The sequence below is a fragment of the Lagenorhynchus albirostris genome, chromosome 8 (genome assembly GCF_949774975.1).
Source record: "Lagenorhynchus albirostris chromosome 8, mLagAlb1.1, whole genome shotgun sequence".
In the NCBI taxonomy this organism is placed as follows: domain Eukaryota; kingdom Metazoa; phylum Chordata; class Mammalia; order Artiodactyla; family Delphinidae; genus Lagenorhynchus; species Lagenorhynchus albirostris.
In genome coordinates this window covers 45,398,760-45,423,416 of record NC_083102.1, presented here as the reverse complement: position 1 = coordinate 45,423,416, position 24,657 = coordinate 45,398,760, and the positions used below count along the sequence as shown (strand labels likewise).

The 24,657-nt window shown below is 54.9% G+C and overlaps 1 protein-coding gene across 13 annotated transcripts in view; it reads right to left on the bottom strand.

Moving 5' to 3' along the window:
* The window catches only part of CRHR2 (corticotropin releasing hormone receptor 2), a 44,600-nt gene extending 25,183 nt beyond the window's left edge, over positions 1–19,417 (bottom strand). For 10 of the 13 annotated variants that reach the window (XM_060156896.1, XM_060156895.1, XM_060156897.1 and 7 more), the window contains exons 1-3: positions 19,271–19,417; positions 9,769–9,862; positions 2,886–3,011 (exon numbers count right to left, since the gene is read on the bottom strand). In XM_060156896.1, coding sequence (XP_060012879.1) covers positions 2,886–3,011; positions 9,769–9,862; positions 19,271–19,357 — 307 coding nt within the window. In that variant the 5' untranslated portion in view covers positions 19,358–19,417. Of the gene's footprint in view, positions 1–2,885; positions 3,012–3,172; positions 3,399–9,768; positions 9,863–19,270 lie in introns of those variants that run through there. The other 3 variants (XM_060156900.1, XM_060156905.1, XM_060156908.1) reach the window with 1 other exon arrangement.
* Positions 19,418–24,657: the final 5,240 nt, after the last annotated feature.

Genomic DNA, 24,657 nt, shown 5'->3' with positions numbered 1-24,657 from the left:
TCCCTCTAAGCTCTTCTCGCAAACTGTCTCTCACGGATGCAGTGCTGCCCAGTGGTTAAGAGTGATGCCTGAGGGCTTCCCTGGTGACGCAGTGGTTGGGAGTCCGCCTGCCGATGCAGGGGACACAGGTTTGTGCCCCAGTCCGGGAAGATCCCACATGCCGCGGAGCGGCTGGGCCCGTGAGCCATGGCCGCTGAGCCTGCGCGTCCAGAGCCCGTGCTCCGCAACGGGAGAGGCCCGCGTACCGCCAAAAAAAAAAAGAGTGACGGCTGAGGGAGCTGATTATAACCTTGAAAAAACTGACTTCATATCTCTGAGCCTCAGTTTTCTCATCTGCAATATGGGCATAAGAGCAGTACATATCTCAGGAGGCCTTAGGGAGGTGGGGATGATGGGATTATGTATGCAAAGCTCTCTCAGTGGTAGCTGGCACCTGGACCATGATCCACACTTGGGAGCTTTGTGGCCGATTCTCTGTGCTCAGCTGAGTGGACGAAAGTACACGAGGACTGTTGCCTAAGCTTCTGTCCCATGCAGGCAATGCCCGCTCTCTAAAACATGAGGCTTCAGCGGGGGTCTGGCTCTAGCATAACAAAATTGGGTAGGAAGAGGAGCCGGGACCCTTCCTCCTCTTCCCCCAGGCTTCTCATAGGAGCTTTTCCCCTCCCCGTGTCCTTCTTTCTCCAGGAAAGATCCCACTGAAAAGGCAAACAGAGCAGGAGGAAGCGGTGGCTAGGAGGCAGGGGAAGAGAGAAATCAATCACCCCATTGCCATTGCCATTAGCGACCTTGGCTCTTCCCACTTCAGCCGCCACGCTGGTTAATGGCAATGCTGCTTCTGCCCCACACGCTTCTCCCATTTGCCAGCAGTCAGCACTTTGGTCCACATGAAGAAAATTGTTCATTAGTACCAGGGGCTAATTGGCACTACGTTTGCCAACCTCCGTGGCACCCTGACCTTTTTTTCAGCTTCTCATTTGACGTGATGTGAGTGGTCTGGTACGTGCTGCGGCACCTCCTTTGGGAAGTCTTCTCGTCTCCCCTCCCCTCTCCCTCCTCGTGCCATAGCCCCCTTGCACTCCCCAATCAGGGCATTTATCACTCTGTATCCCTTTTGTCTGTTGCAATTGTGAGTGGGGGCCTCAACGCCAGGGCAGTGGCTGGCACATAGTAGCTGTTTAATAAACTGTTTGAATACTATGCTCAGCTTGGCAATGGAGAAGAGATCCAGGCCCTGTCCTCGGGGGCTCCAGGCTGGCTGAGGGGAGAGGGGACAGCTCAGGCTGTAGGAACCAGAGCAGAGCTGCCTCAGGTCCACAGGCCGTGGGGTGGAGGGGCCGCATCACCTCACTTAGCGCTTGGTCTCTGGGTTTAGACTGAGTCAGGGCCCCGGATCTCCACTGCCCCACCCCACACGGCTCACAAGATCCTAAACATACAGTTTTATAATCTCGGGACTGGGAAGGAGCGTGGAAGCCATTCCTTCTGCTTGCACATCTCCTGGGTCAGGGACATCACCTCCTCCCAGGGAGGTTTGTTTTAATCATGGATAGGAAGTGTGGTCAGATGACGCAGAAATCTTCCTCAGCAGCCCCACTACCTCTCTCACTCCCTTCCGTTAGGAGCACCACTGCCATTGGACTCCTCCAAGCACAGCTGTTCTCTGGGACACGAGAGCCCTCCGCTGGTGCAGACAGGGGAATGCCACTCAGCCTCAGATGCAGATGCTTCGGTCTAGCCCTCTAACCATTCTCAGGGTAAAGGCCTGAGTTTGGACAGGCATGTGTGTGTGTGTGTGCGCACGCGTGCGAGTGAGGCGACAGGGGAGCTGTGCCACTATTCAGACACACATTCAGAGACAGGTTGCTATGATGCTTCCAGGATAAGGGGCTTCAGACAAGCAGCTGCCCTCCACTCTTGCCCAGTGTCTCAGAAGGCTCTTTGCTGGTGGGGCGGGGCTGGAAATGTGAGTGGCTGTTCAGGGTGGGCTAGTGATGCTGCATTCCACAGCCTCACAAGACACTCCCACTTGGCTCCCATCAGACCTTCCACAGGGCATAGACTCAGGCACCCCCTCCCCTCTCAGAGCCCAACCGGAACAACCCCACCTGGATGCTGTGTGACTCCTGTAGCCTCTGCTGCCGTCCTCCCCAGAGTGTCAAGCCAGCCGGTGATTGGCCAGGAGGAAGGAGAGCACAGGCTGTTCTCCCAGGGAGTGGGGGTGGGCGGTCCTGATTCAGACACCATGCGTTACCTGGGTAGCAGGAGTAATGCTGACCACCGCCCCGGACTCACAGCCCAGAGGGCCAGTCCGGGGACATCCGGGTAGGGAAGAGGCTACACCCCACACTCCGACCCAGAAACGGCTACGCTTTGCGTGCCCCCCAACACAAGCCTCACCCCATTTTTCCTGCCTCCTGCTCTCCTCCTCTCCCACAGTAGAGTCTGATCGTGGCACTCACCCTGGGGGTTGGGAACTTAGTCTATGCGCCCCACCCCTTCCCACCTCCCCGGCGAGATGGGGGGCGGAAACTGGCTAAACACAGAGACGCCCTAATGGAGAAACTTCAGGCACCAAGAGTATATAACGTGGGAGAGAGGTTCGTCCTCAAAAGGAAAGAAGTGTTTCCTTCTCCCCTTTCTGGGCTCTCTGCGCATTGGAGCACGGAAATCGTGGGCAAATCACTGCCTTACTGAGGTCTGAAGCTAACGGTGAGGTAGGGGCAGAGGGAGCGCCCACAGTATTATGTCTTTAACGCCGGCCGTAGGACGGTGCCACCGCCCTCAGGTCTTCGACGCTGGGTCCGGAGCCCTCGCTACCCCCTAAACCGCCCTCCTGGGAGGCGGGTGCTGAACCCGCGGCGGAGGGTCCGGGGTACACTCACGGGTCGTGTTGTACTTGACGCCGTTGAAGTACTCGGGGCACTGCCTCTCCACCAGAGCTCCGGCCGCGCTCCGGGGCCAACACGTCCCGATCTGGTCCAAGGTCGTGTTGCAGTAGGAGTAGGGACCTGACGACGGGAGAGAGCAGAGCGGGGCTCAGAGGGGTTGCTGGGGGCGCGGGGCGCCGCAAGATGTAGGGCGCGAGGCGCTCGGAGCGCGGGGCCCTGGGCGCACCCAGCGCGCCAGGGAAGGAGCCCGCGCCGCCTCTGTCCGCTCGCCTCCCGCCTACCCTCGGGGTCCAGGGGCAGCCCCCAGCCGTCCAAGAGCAGCTCTTCTGCCAGCTCCAGGCTGCAGTTGGCCTCCAGCAGGCTGTGGAGCAGTGCCGCGTCCATCGCGCCCCGGAGCCGCGCGCCGAGAGGGAGTGTGAGTGCGCGTCCGGCGTGGCTGCCAGGGGCTGGGTTCGAGACAGAGCGGCCGAGAGAGCGCAGGGTCCTGGCCCTGCTCGCCCAGCCCGACCTTCCGGACAGCCTCCGGACGCTGCGCCGGATCGCCCGGAGCTGCCAAGTCGGGACCTTGGCTGAGAGGAGCTGCAAAGCGCACGGAGCTGCCGGTCCACCCGCTAGGTCGCGGCCAATGGCGGCACCAGGGGGCGGGGCCAGGCGGCTCCTCTCGCCCCGGCCCAGGCTCCCGCCCCCGGCCCACCAGCCCTGCCCTGGGTCCGCCTTCTCAGGCCCCGGCAACGTCCGGGGGAGGGTGGCGGGAACGGGGAGTGTGGGCCTGGTGAGCGGAATGACCCGTCCGAGGATCGAGGCCCAGGGGTTGCATGGCGCAGCAAAGCGCGCGCGCCCGCCCGCCCGAGGAGCCAGAATCGGGTGGCTCGCCGCCTTTCTCCTCCTTGAGCGAGGACACTGGAGGGGGCGACAGGGGGAGTGGCGAGTCCACGTGCAGATGTGCGCTCTAGAAAAGTCCCCTTAGCCTCTAGGAAGGAAGTGGATTGGAGGGGCTTCGAAGGAAGCAAGGGAGCCACCGAAGAGTCTAGTGAGATCAAATGGCCTGAATGGGTGCAGACCCGGACCAAGCCGTGGGGGCCGGGATAGAGAGGGACTTCGGGGAGTGCCAGCCCCGGTGAGGAGGAACTGGAGAGAGGAGTGGGGGGGTGGCTTCCAACAGGAGCCAGGAGGCAGGGATAATGCCAGGTCTCCCGCTTGGGTGACTGGGGGCGGGGGCGGTGTTGTCATTTAAGGACATGAGTCCAGGGGAGAATCTGGCTGAAATTATCTGGAGGATTTCACACACCCGGGTCTTACCGCCCTGGGTTTCAGAGGGAATAAAGTGAGAAGTGAGACCCTCTCTTCCTCTTGGCTTGGGCAGGGCTGCCTGAAACTGGTTCCATACTGGCCCCTCAGGACTGCCTGCTCCATAATTCCCTGTGGTTCCACTGAGTGCCTAGCGCAGGCCCACTGCTCATGCCTGCTGAGTGGGGGGATCTGGGCTCAAGAGACAGGGCCCCAACTCAGTCTTTACTGTCTCTGCCTCTGTCTCTACTCTCTACGCATTTTACCCCAATTCTCACCCTCTCTTCTGGGGCAGTTTCTCCATCAGTGAAATGTTCTTAGAGGCCGCTCCCAGCCCTGACAATCTCTGGTTCTGAGTTATGAGATGCAAAGGCAGATGTACAAAGGAAGATGTACATGTGTGTGCACATGTGTGTGTGTATGTGTTTCTATCTTCAGAGGGCAGGGAGAGCTGGGACCCAGTCCCAGCTGGGCTGGAAGCCCCAGGGGAGCTAGACCTATCCCTTCTTGCCATCCTCCACTGGGAACAAAGCTGCCAGAGAAGGCTGAGACCACCCTGAGCCAGCATTATGCCCTGAGCAGGGAGAGGAGAAGAGGCAGGCTGGGCTGCCATTGTGTGCTCCAATGTCACCAGCCTCCATATGAATGCTGCTGTCACTGCCCAGGCAGAGTCAGAGAGCACTGAGACCAGGGCTGAGCACAGTAATCTCTCCACGGCCAGCTGATTGGCAGGTACAAGGTGCAGACCAGCCAGCCAGGTCTGTCTTCTGCCTTTTGAATGGACAGAGCCCTTGGCTCAGCTCGGGCAGCTGCAGAGGCAGAGGTCCCTGATAACTAGTGCCAGGAGCAGGTGAGGATCAGTTGAGTCCCAACTCCAACCCTAGGCAGAGTCCTGTTGCCAGTCCCAGGCTGAGATTCGGCCCTGGTCCCAGACTGAGCCCTGCCCCACAGGGTCACACATAGGCTAGAGTGTGACTGGCAGGATCAGCCCATTTCTTCATTGGGAATTAGTCTCATTCATGCACAAAGGAGGCTCTCCACACACTGATCCCAGCCCAGGGGGAAGAGGAGAGATCAAGCTAAGTTATTAACCTGTTCATCACCAGAGCCGCAGCACAGGAAAAGCAGCTATCTCATGGGGTGGTGAGTGCCCCGTGACCATAGGCCAAGGACTTATCGTCTCAAACGAAGAATGGAAGCTTGGCCTGGGAGGCCTGGACTGCTCTTAACTGGGACAGCACATGTGATATAGGTTCCTCTGGGAAGTGACCATTTCAGGGGCAGAGGCAAAGTTCATTCTGCATCTTGACGGGGCAGTCAGGGCCTGAGCACAGGCCCACAGACCTGGGGTCCCCTGGTTTCCAGGACGCAGGGCCATTTCGTCATGGAGTTTATTATCATAGGTATGACTGTCTGTTATCCTTGATGCGACAGAGAGAAAAATGAAAAAAGGAGCGGCTTTGGAACAAATTGATTTTATAGCTCAGTTTAGTGTCTGCAAATAGGTAAACGAGGAAGATATTGTAATGAGCAAAAACTTTCCTCACTTAGATTAAATTCAACTACAATTAATAAAGTCTGGGACTTTTTGCTAGCCAAGGAAGCAGAGGTGGGTGGGAGGTCCCTGGGATGGAGGTGAGCTCCCAGGCCAGGCATTGGGGCAGTGGTATTTGGGACCGTCTGTGTGCCCCCAGTCTGGTGGGACAGGTTGCAAATAAGTTCAGGGAAGTGTGACAGGTGCTGGGGAAGATACCTGGGTGTCATGAGCAGAGCGGGGGTGGGTCAGGTGCCCCTAGCCCGCCTCTGATGTCAGCTGCAGGGGCAGTGGACGGTCCTCCAGCGCACAGCCTAACACCAGACAGGCGTGCACAGCACAATGGAAAAACACACGGTGTCTCGCACGGTCGCGTGTCTGCACAGCACACACACGTTCTCTCGCTCATCCCACCACCCATCAAACATCAGCTGGAAAACAGGATTTGAGGGGACAGACTCTGCCTTTGCATGTCTGATGGGGCTGTGCTCTGTCCAGCTGAAGAGACAGGGAGTACACAGGGCTGGGACAGGTTGTGGGCTTCACTGCAGTTACGGTGGGACTGCTGAGGACACGGAGGCTTGGGAGAGGCCAGAAGGTGCCCCTCTCTTGCCCTGCAACACTGGGGACAGTGCCCCCGGCCAGGCCAGATACTCCTTCCCCAGCCCACCCCACTCCACGCGGGCACAGGGGCGATGGCCTGGTGTCTTCAGGTTGAGCCCTGGGGGCGGGCTTCAGGCCCCTGGCAACCGTCCAACCCTACACTGTCGTTTACAGATGGCCAAAGGGAGGCCCAGAGGAGGAAAAGGAACTTCCTCTCCACCGGATCCCAGGCCGTCCTCATCTCCACAGCAGACTGGGCTCCTTGTCTCCTTCACGGGGGGAGGAAGTGATTTCTCTAAGACCGTGTGACTTCTCACAAGGGCAGATCCCCACTGCCCTCGGGACAGAGCCCAGCTCTGTAGCACTGCAAACAACATTCTTCATGATTGTCTATTCCCCATCCTCTCGCTCCTCTCAACTTGAGATGCACTTTGGAACAACTCGCCGTTCCCTGGGGACATTCTCTCCCTCTGTACCTTCGCACGTGCCGTTCCCTCTGCCAGGAATGCCCTTACCGCTGTGCTCCAGTTAGCCTAGCCGACTCCCATTCACCCTTCTAACGTTCAGCTTAGCCCTCACCTCCTTTGTCTTGTCTGGGGTGGGTGGCCCTTTTCCATGCCTCCATCTGCCGGGTGCTGGTCGATGTCACATCAAGGTTGTTGGTTTTTCTACTGTGACTCCCAGAGGGCAGGGCTGGTCATGTTCACTAAGCAGTCCCTAGCACCCATCAGAATGCTCCAGGCCTGTGCTCAGTGAGTCACCACGGAAAGAACAAATGCCCTGGCAGCAGCCCTGCCTCCCAGAACAAGGTTCTCTTCCCATTTGACCAGCCCTGGTGTGTGTGTGTGTGTGTGTGTGTGTGTGTGTGTGTGTGTGTGTGTGTGTTGGATTAGGGAGTTATTTCAAGGAATCCTCGATTCCATCTGGATCCTTACATGGCCTATGGACTGAAAAAATAATATGCCTTACAACTTACAGTATATGCTCTATTAGATTCCTCTGTGATGAATAAAACAGAAATAATCCACTTAAAGCCTGCCTTAAGTCTCTTGGGAGTATGCGTTTTTCCTTTATTTGGACCTCAGGGGCATGCATTTTAATTGATCCGAGTCTTTGATTCATGACCTCTTGTCATCATTAGTCCATATACGGCCCAACTTTATTTTATTTTAGTCTTTTCTTTTATGGAAGTTTGTATGTAGTAGCACATATAAGGAATCTGTTGCCCAATCCAAAACTAGATCATTACCAATCACTTACAAATTGATCTATATACTCCTCCCTCAGAGGGAACATTCTTTTGAATGTTGTGTTTATCATTCCTTTGCTCTTAGTTTTTTCAGTTTTATCGCATGAATGTATGTCTAAACAATAGGTTGTTTCTACTTGTTTCTGAACTTTGTCAGTCAATATGCATTTTCTCAATCAGTGGACACCTAAAAGGACAGCCCTACCGTGTGGGGACCTGAGAACCTATTCCCTGAGTCCGAGGGCATCCTAACAGCCTGCATGTCCCACCGCAGGGGCATGGTTAATGGGTGATGCGTCCCCACGGTGCTAGGCAGCACCACAGCAACGTGGTGGATGAATAATTAACGACACAGGGAGATGTTCACTCTGAATTACAACAGGAAGAAGCAGGTTACAAAACTGTAGACACAGGATCATTCCAGTTTTGTGGAAAAAAAGAGAAAACATGAGGCTCTATGGTTTGATACACTTCTGGCAGATGTAAACATTATAAAAAATTCCTGGGTTGTGGGATAATGAGTACTTATCGTCTTCTTTGGTTTTTAAAAATATTTTTTTCCAAATTAAATATACGTAATACGTATTCCACTTATAAACAGACGGATGATATTACAAGTCAAGCCGGGCAGAGCTCGTCCGTCTTTGGAGAGGCTGGGACTTCTCTCCGCTAGGCTCAGAGGTGGGGAGGACGCGTATCACCTGCCAGGGGTCACGGGGAAGGCGAGGGTCCATGCCACACACGGGGCAAAGAGGGAGGGCAGGGAGAAGGTGGTGGATTTGCTGATAAACAGGTGTTGCCTCCGAGAGCAAAGAGCTCTGGCGAGGGGAGGGTGGGAGCTCTCCTGAAATGGGGGGGCCTCCGTTTTTTGCCCGATGGCTGCTTGGCACGCTGGTGTAGCCACGGTCTCTCTTTCAACCTTCACAGTAAGCCTCTGAGGTCGACTTTGACCACTTTTTAACAGATGAGGAAACTGAGGCTCAGATGTTATAGGCTGAATAGTGTCCCCCAAATCCATATGTTGAAGCCCCAATCCTTAATACATCAGAATTTGACTGTATTTGGAGATAGGTTCTTTAAAGAGGTCATTGCTTTAAAATGAGGTCATTAGGGCGGGCCCTAATCCAATGTGACCAGGGTCCTTGTAAAAAAAGGAGAATAGGACACAGACGCACACAGAGGGAAGACCATGTGAAGACACAGGGAGAAGATGGCCATCTACCAGCCAAGGAGAGAAGCCTCAGAAGGAACCAACTCTGTTGACACCTTGGTCTGGGACTTCTAAGGTCCAGAATCATGAGAAAATAAATTTCTGTTGTTTAAGCTACCCAGTCTGTGGTATTTTATAGCAGCCCAAGCAAATTAGTACAGATGGGTTGGCTGACTCGTCCAGGGTCACAAAGTTGTTAGGTGGAAGAGCTAGGATCCAGACTTGGGTCTGTCTAACCCTAACACCTGAGTTCTCGACCACTCCACTGTTAAGGAGGGCAGACAACAAGGTTTTCCTCTTTATGCGTGACTCGGGCTGCGTTTGGTGCTGGGTCCCAGTTCTGGCCAGCACCCTTGTCTCCTTGTGTTCCGGCAGTAGCTCCACATCCCAAGGGCACCCACAGCCCTCCTCCTTCCTTGCTGCTTCTGTGGATGCAGCCCTGAGAAGGCCAGGACACTGGGCGGGGCCTTGGGGACATCTTTCCAGAGCCCGTTAAGGCCCGGGGCTCTTCTGAGTTGGCTCTGCAGTGGCTATAACCCTGACTCTGAATCAGCCGCCAGGAAACTCTAAGGGGTCAGAACCCAGGGTCCCAGCTGCTACTTCACAGGTTCTTACAGGAGGTAACACCTGTAGCCACGGCAACGGGAGAATGTGTTTTACACCTTCTGCCGGTCTGGCCGGAGTTTGAGAGCAGCGAGGTGCCCCCTCCTCGGGCACCTGAATGCCAGGCCAGCCAGCTTCCTTGGGTGTAGACGCAGGGAACCGGGAGCTGGAGGACGACTCCCAGCCAAGTTCTTCATCATCGGTGAAGGACCTGAGCCCCAGTGGGGAAGGGGCTGCCCAAGGACAGACATGAGGCCCGGGCCTGGAAGCCAGTCACCCTTCCCCACCTGCTGAGCTGGGGTTGGCCCGGGAGAGCCCACTTCTCCCCCAGGCCCTGGGCCCACCCCCAGCTTCCGGAGTCTGCTGCCGGTGGTGGCAGGGGCTGGCATACCTGAGAGGTTGGTGAGGGTCATGATTGCGTGGCAGTACTGTTCCAGTAGCATCCACACGGGCTGGTCTCTGGGTGCCTGGCTGGGCCCGGCCGCCTAGAGGACAGGAGAAATGAGGGTCAGGCCCCGGCTAGACAGTGACAGCACATGTCTGCCTGTCCCCCACCCCACCCCGCCTCGTCCTGTCACTCATCCCTTACCCCTCTGCTGTACGGAGGAGAAAACAGAGGAGGGAAATGCCCAAGGCCACACAGCAGAACAACTGCCTGGCCAGACCTGGAACCCTGAAAAGGCCTTAGAAGTGGTCTAGTGCATCTTGGCTCCCAAGGGAAGACTAATGCTCTGTCCATCCCTTGGCCCCCAAGGGTCTCTTCTTCTGGATGGGATGTGCCCTGTGTCCTTCTGTCAGCAAAGCTAGGGTGGGGGTGTCCGCCAGCCCTTCGTTTCCCCAGCAAACATTTGTACTGTGTCTACTGTGTGTCAGGCCCTGGCTGGGGGACACGGTGTCCTCAGGGTAGTCCCGGGCCAGGTAGGGATCCCCTAGACTTGGAAGGTGCAGAAAAGAGGGGAGAAGAGTGGATGATTTGACTTTGTTTCCCTGTCACACAAGTAAACAGGCAGTTACAAATGTTAACACATGGGACTCCTAACTTGGACTTGGGAAGACAGGGGAGGCTTCCTGGAAGAGGTGGCACTTTGGGGGCAACCAGACGGATGAGTAGGGGAAAAGGGAGGAACCACTGTGCCAATGTGAGCACCTGCCAGGGAACAAACGTGACTGTTGCAACAACGGCAATTCCATCCAAAAGACAGAAACCATCTAGGATCCCATCTCCTGAAAAAATCATGAGGGAATGCTGGATGTAGAGGGACAAAGTAGATGTGGTTATCTCTGCCCTTCAGGGGACCATCTTCTGGAGGAAAAGATGGATGGGTAATCAACTTGTTACAGTGTCTACAATTTGCTGAGAAGGAATAAGGTAGCATCACAGAGGGGGTCATGCTGATGCGGGTTTTGAAGGTTGAGTAGGAGTTTGCCCAGCTGATAAGGGTGGGGCCAGGAAAGGCATCCTAGATAGAGAGCAAAACACGTTCAAAGGCAGAGAGGCTGGGAAGTGCATGGTGTGAAACTGAACAAAAGCAATGCCCTCTAAAATTCTAACCCTTGTCTCCCATTCTTTCCAAGACCACCACTTCTCTTACCTTGTGGCCAGTTGAGTGCGCACATGTGCACTTGCACATGTGTATGCAAGATGACTTTTTTTAAAAAATTTATTTGGTTGCACCAGGTCTTAGTTGCGACAGGCAGGCTTACTTAGTTGCAGCATGCATGTGGGATCTAGTTCCCTGACCAGGGATCGAACCTCCGCCTCCTGCATTGGGAGCACAGAGTCTTAACCACTGCACCAACAGGGAAGTCCTGCAAGAAGACTTTTGCACGTCCCCCCAACACCGATATTCCTGATCCTGGGATTCTGGAAGGCACTGCCCCACTAGTGGGCAGCCCCTCCCCTTTCTCCTGCCTGTCAGATACTTCCACCCTGGCAGCTGGGTCAATGTTTGCCCCAGGATGTCCCCAGGACCAGAGCCCGACAGCCCTCAAACATCACGTTCCCCACGTCGGGCTCAGTCCATTTCCTGTGCTGGGGCTGGAGGCTGCATGCCCAGCCTCACCACGCCGACCTGGAGCCCCTAATTAATGACCCCGCTCAGTCAGGTGGGAGAGCTGAGGACGGCACAGCCGCCACTTACAGGCACTCACTGCACCTGGGTTCTGCCAACTGTCTCCACAGGGCTGGAGGCAGGAGGAAGCGCTGGGAAGCAGAGGTGCTGTGTGTGAGATTAGTGTGTGTGCAAGGCGTATGTGTGCAGGGTGTGTATATGTCTGTGTGGGGTGTGTGGGGTGTGAGAGTAGTATGTGTACAGTGCGTGTAGTGTGTGTGTGTCTGGCTACTGTGAGGGGCTTCCTGAGCCATCAGCCGGGAGCTCTGGCCGCTTGGCCTGCAGGACAGACGCTGGGGGCCACGGTCTTGCTGTTCACATATCCCAGGGCTGCCAGGAGCTCCCCAGCATCAGCCTCTTGGGATCATGAAGGCCTGGCTGTCCAGAGAGCCACCTGCCAGGGGTGAGGTGGGCTGGGGAGGGGACACTCTGGGTCCTGGGAGTGTTCTGATGCCCCACCCTCAGCTGGGTCAGGGGAGAGTGTGGGCCCTAAGCCTAACCCAACCCCCCTTCCCATCCCCCTTCTCTTCGTTTGAGAAGCAGCTAGTACGCTCTCTCTGGGGGCAGTGGGGAGGGCTGAGTTCCTAGTGAGCCACCAGCCTCTGGAAGTCATGGTAGAGGCAATGCTCAATGCAGAGGCATGTGGTGTTGATGGTGGACTCCGACCAACCAGATTCTGCATCTTAGATGCAAGCTCCTTTTCTCAAAGCCCCCAGTGGCCACACTGTGGCCCCATCACTCAGGCATCTCATGTTCAACTTCGGGAGGGTCTGAACATTTGGCTCTGAGCTGATGGACAGGGGCGGCCGGGCATCCTCTGCCAGGACTCAGGCACTGTGGGGCTGTCCTTGTATCAGTCGCTGTCATCTGAGGCCGTGGCTGAGTCTTCTTGCTGAGCAAAGCAGGGGGCACTGGCTGCCGTGCTCGGTATTGATGTGTGCTGTTCAAGCCTGGGCAGAATGGGCGAGCAGATCAGAAGTGGTTGTGGAATAATTCCCAAGTCTGGGCTCCATCTCCAACTCCTTCTCTCCACTGGTCGAATAAGCTGGCAAAGCCAAAGATGTTCATTCTCTTCAAGGGGGCTGGTTGGGTGGATTTGACTCAGTTCAGACCTGCAACATACCCTGGAGGTGCCCATTTTGGACAGAGCCGCTGCTGCTAATGGTGGTGGGTAGGTGGGGGAGGGGCGGGCAGGGAGGAGGAAGGAGAGACCGGTGCCCCCAGAAAGCCCACAGCGGGCCAGGGAAAGCAGAGACACAGCCATGAATCATTATCCCCAAGGCCTGGGTGATGAGCTCTCAGAGGCAGCAGACTGCAAACATGCCCACGTTCAGGGCTCTGGGGATGTTGCTTCTCAGCTCTGTGGCCTTGGCCAAGTTACTTAACTTGTTTGAGCCTTGGCCTCCGCCTTTAAAATGGGGATAATATAAACCCCATGGGGCTTTGGTGTGCATTAAACAAACTACTGACTGTCAAGAGCTGCTACATAGAAGACACGTGTTACATGGTGGCTCTTGTCAAGGACTTTAGGAGGGGTACAGTTAGGGAGCTCAGTAATGGGGGGTTCAAACCTCATTTGGGGGAGTCCCACAGCGCAGTTCAAGCCCTTCTCCTTTAGAAAAGCCTCTTAGAAACCCCATGTTCTGCCTTCCAAGCTCTGCAGCCAGCAGGGCTCCCCCTCTCAGCCCTCAACACCCCTCCCGTGTACAGCGGCCCCTGAAGACGCACCTTCACCTCGCTCACCAGGCTCACTGCTCAGCAGTGCTCAGTGGATGCTGGGTGAGAAAACTGCGCATGGAAGCTGAGTCCGAGAGGATGGAAGGACTTGGGCCAAGGTAGGATGAAGGGTAAGAAGAGCAGAAAGAAATTCCAGGGGCAGGAACTGAGCGAGCAAAGGCTCAGAGGCAGGGAAGCACAGGGCCTGCTCAAGAAGCGGCAAGCCTCTGGTTTGGGGATGCTATTAAGAGGACAGAGGGTGGGAAAGAGGCTTCTTGGATGTGAAGTCAGCATTTACTATGTGCTAGACACAGCTCTAAACGCTTCAGGGCAGCCCATTTAATCCTCACAACAGCCTCTGAGGTGGCTGTGAATGACCCCATTTTACAGGTCAGGAAACTGAGTCCCAGAGAAGTGAAGTCACCTCCCAAGGCCACACAGCGGGTAAGGGGCTAAGGCAGGACTGTTCAGACAGTCTGGTAGGTCACAAGTTGGTCAGATACACACTGAAGAGCTGGTCCCGTGTGAGGGGGTGAAAGCCTGTGGTCTGCAGATGCTGGGAGGACCCCAGCTCCAAAAAAAGGTGAGTCAGAAGCAGCTCTCACCAGTGGAGTGGGGGCCTGTGGGCAGAGAGCTAGGTCATGGGAGGAGGGGAGGGAGACCCAGCCAGCCCGGCAGGGCCTTGCTCAAGGGAGACAAGAAGTCTGGCTTCTAGAACTGACTCTGAGCTACCTGAAGACCCCATTATCTCTCTTTTGTGGGGGACACCTTGGACTTTTGATCAGCTCTTGGCTGTCATAGGGGCAGAGAGCTGCCCCCCCCAGCCCCGCCCCATGAGGCTACAGGCTGCTGGAGCTCAGGGCCCATATCTGTCTGCTTCACATCTGGGTGCCCAGTTCCCAGTCCAGAGCCTGGCATGTAGCAGGTGCTCAATAAATGTTTGTTTGGATGAGACCATGGTCCCCTCAGCCAGAGAGAGCTGCACCCCTACCCCCAATTCTGGGAACTCAGTTCTGGGCTTTTCCTGCTTGTCAGGTAGCCTTCTTTCTGAATTTTCCCTTTGAGGACGGCCCGGGTCCAGCCTCTGTGTGCCTGGAGTTGGAAGCCCTCCCTTATACAGGGCAAGGGAGAGGCCCTGGCAGGGGAGCCAAGACAAAAGAGCCAGCTGCTCTTCCTCCACCTTGGGCCCTGTCCAGGCAGAACCTGGGGCCCAGGCGCCAGGCGGGCCTCAAAGGTGCCACCTCCCTGGAGCCGGGGGTCTGGCCCAGCCTCGTGCTCCCTCCTGGATTGGCGACAAAGCTTCCTCTAAATTTAGCTGCTGGTCTAAGCCTGGGAGAGTTGGGACCGCAGGTCCTGCAGCCAGGCTGCCAGTACTGGACAGGAACGGGGTGAGCTCCCTCCCTGCCTTCTCCCTCTCTGCCCAAGGTCAGAGAGGACTCCTCTGGAGGGGGCGGGGTTCCTCCCCAGTGTTTTCTTTCATTCACTGGTCTCACTGAGCCTGAGCTAGGAACAGAGGAAGGAGAAACTCAGGCCCTACCCGGGGGAAGGAGGAAGAGATGGGGACACTGAAGACAGGGTATGGGGAGGAGGGAAGGAGGGGCAGAAGAGAGGGAGGAAAGCGGGGGGACTGGGCGTGAGGAGGCAGATTCTGGGCCCTGAGCAGACACAGGCCAGACAGTACTGGAGCTGCGGCGGGCTGAGGCAGAGGGTGAGGGACCGGCAGTCAGATGAAGGAAGTAGGTAATTGTTTTCTGGAGTATCCGAACAGGCTTCCTGGAAGGGGAGACTTTTTATTTTTCAGGGTTTTTTTTTGGTTTTTTTTTGCCGTACGCAGGCCTCTCACTGTTGTGGCCTCTCCCGCTGCGGAGCACAGCCTCCGGATGCGCAGGCTCAGCGGTCATGGCTCACGGGCCCAGCCGCTCCGCGGCATGTGGGATCTTCCGGGAACAGGGCAGGGGAGACTTTTTAGCTGCTCAGTTCTAACTTATTAGCTGCCGGGACCTTGAGTGAGGGCCCCAAGAGCCCGAAGCAGCTTTCCGTAGGGCTCTCCCTACCCTGAGTGTTCCAGCAGGTCCCTCTTTCTAAGATGTCCCACTCTCCCATCTAGTCTGAATCCAGCCACCAACTTGCCTGGAGAAACTTCCAGGTCTTTCCTTGGCATGTGTTCTTTCTCATCTCTGAAAGCCCGTGGCTCCCTCTAGCCTCTGTCCCTCTTCTCTGACCTGTGCCAAGCCCTGGGTCCTGCATACAGATGTCTGAGGGAGCAAGGGGGTAGGGAAGGCAGGAGCTGGCCTGCAAGAGGTCCTACAACAGGTCACTAGGCCTAAAATTATCTCCTTAATGATCAACTCATCTAATATCCAGTTTGCCTAAAAGTCACCTCTTTCTGATTTGTTTCGGCATCTGAGTGTCTTACACTTTCGTGAAGGGAAGGGAGTGTGGAGTCAGGCTGCCTGGTTTGAATCCTGGCCCTGCTACTACCAGATGAGTGACCTTGGGCACATGACCTTGCCTTAGCTTCTTCATCTGTCAAATGGGGATATTGACGGTCTTATGCCTTAGGGTGGTTGTGAAGCTTAAAACAGGTAATGTGTGTCCGAGCTTAGAACAGTACCAAGCATGTGGTAAGTCCTGTGGTCTAAACAGAATGCTGAACAGAATGAACAAAACAAGCTTATTGGATAATATATCCCTCCCTCTGGCAGATTTGAAACGACATCTTAAAAAATTAGAATTTTCAGTAAAGTGACTTATGACTGACTGAGGAGTCCTAAAAATGCTTAAAATTAGATAAAGTAGAAAATGATAGCTAAGAGAATACGGAATAGTCCCATAATTCATAAAGGGCTGCAAATCTGAGACTTAGTAGGAATAGGGGTTTTAAATAGGCAGACAAACTGGTTTTTTTAAAAAAATACTAAAACATCAACAAAATGGCAAAAACAGAGAGACTAAATTAGCTGATTAGGTTAGAAAACACTCAGAGAGTAGCTGAACTGGGGGGAAAGAGTTATTAGATGAATCAGCTTCTGGTAAATGGCCCTTGAGTCCCCTGCCCCCAACCCTCCACAGACCCTGGGTGTGTGTGCAGGGCCCTGGCCCTGGTCTTGGGCAGAGCTGTGTAGGTTAGCGGGGGTCCAGGCTTCTGGAATTTGGGCCTTCCCTCTTTGCTGAGCCTTCTCAGGACAGACAGCCCCACCAGAAGCAAGAACCTGGGGCAAGAGACCACAGAAGTGCTGTTCTAAGGCCCTGGTGGGGAGCACCTTGTTGCTCAAAGGTCTGAGGGGTTGGACCCAGACAAGACTTCTTGGGGTCTTCACAGAGCGGGAGGCAAGGTCAGAATCAAGGGGTTTGGAATCCAGCAGCCATATTTGTTAGCCTTACCCAACCTGCATTTCCGTCTGTAAATAACTGTCCCAACCTTCCCAGTGTTTCAGTAAAGGGCGTAGCATGGCACCCGGGGCCCAAGAAGCCTGCATGATTTCAGCACTGCTTCCCAAAGTAGCTTCTCAAAGGCCTCGGAGGGCAGCTGGTAGCACCAGGGTCAAGGCTGGGCTCCTGCAGTGCAGGCTGACCCAGGGTGTCCTCCCCACTCAACCACCAGCTGGAATGTTCACAACTGCACTTTAGATCAGGCCCCTCCCCAGCTTAGCAAGCCCTGAACTCCCTGTGCCCTTGGGATAGAAATCAGATCCCACCCGGACCCACCATGCCCCCTGGAGCCTCGCACCATCTCTTCTCAGGGTTGGGACTCTAGAGCCTTCCTCCCAGCGTGCTCTTCTCTCAGCCTCCCTCTAGGACCACCCCATCTCCGTCCCTGCCATCCTGCCCACCTCCCGCCAGACTTCCTCCCAATCCTGGCAGAGGCTCTTATACCTGCACACACTTGTTCTCAGTTCCCGTGACCAGAGTTTGTAAATACACACTTCATTCTTAGCCGTTGTTTTCTTCGGCCAGCGGCTTCCTAGGCTATCAACTGCATAGGGCAGGGGCCATGGGCTGCTGTTTTCACCCTTATGTCTTTACCACGCATGATCCTCCTTAAATATTGGCTGAATCAAGTATTATTGAATAAATGAGAGGGCTGGAGGCCAGACCCTCCTGGATCGCCTTCCTTCCCCACCACCCGCTCCAGGTCACTTACTCTCTTTTCATAGAGAGCAGAAATCTCAGAATAGTTGGACGAGGACCCAGAAACAAATCCCATTACCATGAAGACCCAAAGCAAGGAAGCCTGTGCTTTGGGGCTAGAGAGACCACGGTCCTCTCTAGCTGGTTACGTGCTGAGTAACTTTGGGTGAGTAACTAGTCTCTAGTCTTGGGCCATCTGGGGAGCTAGGGGCGGGACCTGGGCTGACTCTACAGGGAAAGCAGACTGTTGCCTCTGAGGTTGCCAGTTCTGACGTCCCCGGGACCCAGGGTACCCTCCCACAGACCCCTCAACCTGGCCGGGCTCTGGGGCAGCAACCAGACACCCTCTCCGTCTAACCAGCTTGGGCGGTTGGCATCATGGCCCCCAGAGGGTGACGGCTGAGGGGCCACCCTGGCCCTAACACCAACTGTTTTGAAGGCACTTATCCCCAGAACAAGTGCCAGGGGGCAGAAAGAGCTCAAAGCCCAAGACATCGGGAGTGGGAGGTGGGCAGGAGGGGGTGGTAGTGAACCCATTCCACAGCCTCCACCCATCCCTGCAATGTCCTTAAAAGGACCTGGCAGGTCTAGGGGACATCTGCCCATCGGGGCACTGACCACACCTCAGCATGGTGCCCACTCCTCTCCTCCACCTGACCAGATTCCCTGGGAGGGCAGGGCCCGTAGTGCCTTCATCTCTGCTTACTCTGTGCCAGGCATGGTGCTCAGAGCTTTACCTGTACTGTCTCAACTATTCCGCATGACAACCCTATTCAGTAAGCACCAAAATCATCCTCATTTTACCCAGGAGGAAACTGAGGCTGGGGAAATTTGAGTAGCCTGTCCAAGGTCACACACTAAGCCCCAAAGCAGGGATTTGATCAGGTCTGTCTGCAAAGCCACTTTGCCACAGACAGTGGACGCTCACTACCCATCTGTTGAATGAGTGTTGAACGAAGGAGTCCTCTGTGTACATATGGGGATGGGGCCAGGCCTCCTGACCTCCAGCCTGGCTCTGTCCCTTGCACTGCATGGCCTCTGAAACCTTTTAGTGTCGTGGCTCTTCATGAAAAGTGTGGCCTAGGACAGGTCACCCTTCCTCTCCGAGCCTCAGTTTCCCCATCTGTAAAATGGGGAGAGGGTAAGAGGTAGATTCCTCCGACATCTGTTTCTGGAAATCACCCCCTCCTAGCCTCACCCCCACTTCTTCAGCTCTTTCTGTACAGCTCCTCTCCATCCCGTCACCCTCGGCTCCTACCTGCAGACCCTGACTCTGGCCAGTGGGCACACCCACAGCTTTGAGAAACCCCTGGCAAGGCTGGTTCCCCCAAGTGGCCCCTCTGCCCCATTGCTCATCTGATACTGAGGGCTGCCTGGTTTCAGGCACTGAGACAAGCGTGGGGACCGGGCTGCAGGAGACAGGGGACAGCTTTCTGGGGGTCCCTTGTGGGGAAGGGCCAGAACTGGGGTGGAGTGAGGAAGGGACTTGAGGCTCCTGCAGGGGAGATGCAGCGAGATCTATGGGGGAGGTGACAGAGTGGACAGGGGACAGGAAATTTCTGGACCCGAGGAAGGGCATGTCCTAGACACTAGGGCGTCCCCCAGAATGCTCTGCTCATCCACAAAGCCTTCCAGGTCCCATCCTAGCTGGTGTGAAGAGTTTTATCTCCCCTCCACTTGCCCCCTCATCCAGGCAGGACATCTCCATCCCATCACCGGACACAGGGATCCCCAACCCCATCCTGGCGACCAAGCCCTAAGACCTCCTCCATTCAACTCCTAACAGGGCTAAGTGAAACCGAGCCCAGTAACTGAGCAGTGAGACCCCCTACCGCCTCGCAGTCAGGAGAGCACGGAGCGCCCCGACCCTGCGAACAGATGCTGCCCCACCCCGCGCCTCCCCGCCCGCCACCCGCCACCACTCCCCGCACTTACTCTGAGCAGCGGTGGCAGGAGGCAGAGCAGGCAGAGCAGCGGGTGCGGGGCGTGGAGAAGGCGCGGGGGCCCCGCGGGACCCCCCATGCCCTCAGCGGCTGCGGACCAGAGCGCACCTCAGAGCACAGCAGTCCCGCCCTCCCCCGCCCCAGGCTAGAGCTGTGTGGGCCCCTCCCTCCCCAACGCGCCAGGCGGCCAAGGTATGGCCCTGGGCACGGGAAGGGGGGGTATTCTCCCCCCCCCACCGCCTCCACGCTCCGCAGTGACACCGCCCCACGGCCCGCCCCCTCCAGGTTATTTATAGCGGTGCTGGGCGGAAGCTTCTGCCCAGGCAGCCGGAGAGACCAGACTGTGCTTCCAGTCTGCAGAGAAGGGGTTAATGCCTTTTACCAGCCTGCCACCTTTGCCAGGGCTGTAGCTGCCCACGCTGGGGAGAGAGGAATTGAGAAAGGGAGGCGAGGGTCTTTGTGGTTTTGGCCAGAGCACAGAGTGGGCTGGGCGGTTCTCATCCCCACCAGGCTTCCCAGCCCTGCCTGCATCTTCTAATTGTCTGGGGAGCTTTCACCACGCACCACTGCCCACTGGGAGAGGCCAGATTAAATAATAGTTCTGTGTCAGTGTTCAACTTCTCGATTTTGATAACTGCCCTATCCATAGGTAAGAGAAAATTCTTGTTCTTAGGGAGTAATATTTAGGGCTAAAGGGATACCATATCTCTAACTTATTTTCAAAGGGTTCAGAAATACACACACACATGCGCACACAAATACACAAATAGAAAGAGAACAATAAAACACGTGAGGTAAAATGTAAATAATTGGTAAATGTGGGCAAAGAGTATGTGGGTAAACTTTGGATCATTCTTCCAACTTTTCTGTAAATTTGAAATAAAATGCTAAAAAAATATATTCAACAGCAACACCAACAACAAAGGAACAACGACAACAAATGCGGCAATGCCAGACCCCCACCCAGAGCTTCTGATGATACAGGCTGGGGCAGGGCCCAGGCATTGATACGTTTTAGTAAATTTCACAGGGATCCCGATATCAGGCAGGGCTGAGCAGTGCTGGTCTCAGATGGGGACAGGTCCAGCCTAGGGCTGGGTCAGGGCTCAGGAGGTGAGGATTCTGGGAACCACTGAAGAAGGCTGTGGAGCTGTTCTAACAGGTGGGCCTGGTGCACAGCGTTTAAAAGCTTAAGCAGCAATCCCGATGTTATTAGGATCTGAGGGGAAAGCATTTGAGGAATGTGATTAGTGAGGCACTGAGCTTTTCCTGGAGGGTGCAGATGAGGTGGGTACAGCCCAGGTTCAAGAGACTTAGACACTTTGTTTCCTCTGGTCTCTGCCTGGGATACTTTTCTGTCCCTCCACCTGCTTCCTTCAGGCAGCCCTTCCTGACTGTACCAGCTCCCACATTGGCCTGCCCTGAAATCTCAGGGCCGACATCTGAGCCCCTGGATTCTCCTCTATGTGGACTGTTCTCTTATGGCCCCGTGGATGAGGCTGGCCTCCACGCAGCTCGGTTGGGAGGCAGGGGAGGTACTTCTTTTTATTTGTTCTTCCCTTTCTCCTCTGTTGCACAGAGCCTAGCTCCAATGGTGCAGGGGCATTTTTATGGGGAGATCAAAGGAAGAGTTGACCAGATCTCCCCATTCATCTGAAGGTGACAGGGTAGAAACCCCCGGGAGAGGATATAGCTTTACTGGACCCAGTCAGATGGGCTTGATCAGAGAGGGCTCCTGGTAGGAGATAACCACTCAGTCGGACTTTGATTGAAGGGTGGGTAGCCTCAGAGCTGATGAGTCATCATGAGTTTCAACAGTTGTTTTAAGCAGGTGTTACTGGAACATCTCCATCACAATGGGTGCTGTAAAGCAGAGAGCAGAGGCTCTTGAGGCCAGCCTCATTGCCTGTGAAGAGAGCACCAGCAGAGGGAAGGGGTGTGGACCCTGTGAGATCTGGGCCTGAATAACTGTGATGGGATAGTACAAGGTGCGGGACGGCTCAGGGAGTGGGGTTGGGGGGACTCTGGGGGAAAGGCACTACAGGAGCTCCTTGAATGATTTAAACAGATGGAGAAGGGAGAGATCTTTCCTCCAGATGGAGGAGTTGGGGAGAACAGGAGCAAGGAGCTGGGCAAGCACAGCTGGCTGGGCTGGGTGTCTAGCTGGGGTGGGGACAGTGTAGGGTCAGGCAGTGAAGGACAGGCTGTAAGGAAGCTAGATCTGCTCTAGTTCTAGGAGGGTCTACAGAGCAGGCACATGGGTGCTCAGTCTTGATTCCTCCCTGGTAGGACATTCTGTGTGCAATTCCCTGGCTTTCCTTGTGTTTCCAAACGGTGACCTCCTCCAACCTGGAGAGTTCATAGGAGGGCATCTCTTGGACAACTAGAGCTGCATTTTGCACCAAGGTAGGGATTGATCCCCAGGAACCCAGGGGTTTACATCTTCCAACCCCCAAGGGTATGCTTTGCCATTGACTGGCTAGCACTCCTTTTCCTGGAGGTGAACCAACTCCAGATGTAATTAACTTGGGGCTCCCAGGCGTCTCACTGCTGCGGGTCTTCTTTCCCTTTTCTGTCCTGCTTTGCCCCCTCTCTTACCAGTCTCTCCCGGGAGCACCTCCCTTATGAGTGCTGTGTGGGAATTCTCATCTCACCTCTGGGAATCTAAGGGAGCCTGGAAGGTTAGGAGAGTCTGGACTTGGCCCTCCTAAATATAATGGGTTAAAAACAAACAGCAACGACAATAAGAAACATACAAAAACTTTTGAGCCCCTAAACTGTCCTCTGGACAACTTTTCTCTGCTTTCAGAGACTGCTGGTGGCAGAAGAAACCCTGCCGGCAGCTGTGATCTGGACAAGGCTAATACAAATTGTCATTTATAAACTCTCTCTTCCTAAGGGCAGACTGGAGCAGAGGAGCCTTTTTATTTATGAAAATGCCTCTATGGCCGTTTTTGGTTATGAAAGGCAAACTGAGGATGGTCTAGAAGGGAGATGGGTGGTTTGCTTTGTAAAGTAAAGCAGTGGAAATTCTGGATTTAGCCTAGTTTGGCATCTAAGTCAGTGAAGGGGTAGAAGGGCTGGGATCTGGGCTGAGGGTTGTCCCAGGGACTTGGAGAGAAAGGGGGGACGAAAAGGCTGCTGGGTCTGAGGAGGGATGGGCTGGAGGGCCTTCCCAGAGGTGTGAATAGTCAGTGAACATTAGCGATGGGGCTGTAATTATTCTCTGCTACCCCTCATCTTCAGAAATAGTCCATCCTGCATGACAGCCTGTGTCAGTGGCGCTTGGGGAATGAGGATGGGTGCCTGTGCGTGGATAGAGCTGGAGGGGGGTCAGCAGCTGCAGGAGGGAAGGGTGCTCCACATTGTTTCGTCCAGAATTGTCCTGTCCTTCTGAGAAATGCTCCATCCTCTGCTCCGGTGTTTCTCAACATTTTTTCTTTTTACATTATCATCCCTCCACCCAAAAGGAGCCCTTTTTATATTTTTTTCCTAATTGCCCTCCCCACTATGAAATTTTAATACCATAGACGTATTGTATATCTATTTTTGTACTGTGGTTCTTTGGAGGGCCATAAACCCTTATAATATCTAAGATTGTTTTGCCTTCCAAGTACCACTTTTTGCCTCCTTGGGGGCAAGATTCTCCTCCCTCCCTGCCCCCACCCTCCCCAGTGCACATTCTAATTCAGCCACGTGATTGGATTGGCCTATGAAATCAACCAGCGTGGACAAAGGAGAGGGCCTCACCCTACTGAGCACAGTTGGTTGGTACAGGAGTGGATGGCTGACCTGAACTGTCTCAATCAGAGTCCTTCCCTGGGATTTTTAAACTTTGCATCGAAGAGAAAGACTATTCCTCTTTTGGAGAAACTGACAGATGCAAAGCACAGCCGTTGACTTGGCTGTTGACTGTTGTCTGGGGAAAGCCAAGCTGAAGGAAAGGGGAGCAGAGAAAAGAGGAGGGGAGAGGGTCCTGGTAGCCTTTGAGGCTCTGATTCCAGTCCAGCCAGAAACCCACTTTGCCTCTGCCCCCAGAAAGGGACTCTCAATAAATCTTCACCGATGCCTGAGCTAATTTGAAGTGTATTGCTGTTGCTTACCACCCAAGGAATTCTGATCAACACAGAAGGATCAAGGATTGAACAGGAGTAGAATTTAGAGTAAAAGGTGACCAGGAAAGTGGAAGACACCCCACGTCTGGGAACCAGAACTGTTGGGGAGAGCCCGACTTTCCACAAGTCTGATGGGCTGGAACAGTCAGGTCATTGTGTGTGGTTATGAAAGGAAAGGGTGACTTTGGAGGACTGGGGTTCTTAGGGACACAGGTTGCATGTGTCTCTGAGTGGAAGAGGGACAGGGTTGGATCTGCAATCTAGAATGCTTGCTTGGGCAGCAGGGTGTTCTTGCGTTAGAGCCACAGGTCTGAAGTTAAGAAAGCAGAGTGGCTGGTACAGCAGCCCGGGCAAGAGATAAGATGGCATCTCAGTCCAGAGTCTGAGGGAAAGGCAGGGGCTGCACCACGCAGGGGGCATTGGCCATACTCCCTGTCCCGCCTGGCAGGGCCATCACATGGACCCCATCTCTCATTTGGGACTGAGACGGCTCAGACCCATTGCCACAGCAGATGAGGGGGAATGCCCCCCTTTATGGCCAGATGACATCTTGTCCCCCAGGTTTATGATGCTATCTCCTTATTTTAGCTGTGGTCACACCCATTGAGCCCCAGACCGCAAAGTATGCTTTTGCGACGCAATTTCAGAACACAATTTTATAGCATTGCTGAAAGAATAGGCATTGATTTTGCTCATTTTGATTTTTTCTGTTGGTTCTGTGGGATATTACTCTGATCTCTCTTCCTCTCTCTCTCTCTCTTTTGTTTCTTTCCTCCCAAATGCTGGTTCAGGGTAGTCAGATCCAAGTATGAGTTATGAGCAGCTCTGTTGTCACTTGTCTGCAAAGAAAAACAAGTCATCATGTTTGATGAATAGGGATTAAGTCAGCTCGGGCACAGTTTTTACCTGCTCATCAAGGAGCCCTGAACTTTGCGCCTGGAGAACAGCTGTGGGGCTTGGATTTTCCCGCACGGCTCGGGCTCCGGTGCTGAGTGGCACTTGGGGCCTGGCTCCCGGTCGTCGTGTCTGTGGTTTCACAGCTGCCCCCTGTCTCCCGTGTAGGCTCCTTCCAGGGGCAGGCGCCACGGGCTGAGCTGGGGAGAAACCCACAGAGGGGATCCCAAAGGTGGTGCTGGCCGGGCTGCCGCTGTCCCCTGGGAAGGGATCTGGTCTATGGTGTCCGTCCTGCTCCAGTGCCTCCTGGATGACACATCTCTCTCTACCTTTTCTCCTCAGTTGCTGTACCTGTCAAGTGAAATAATAA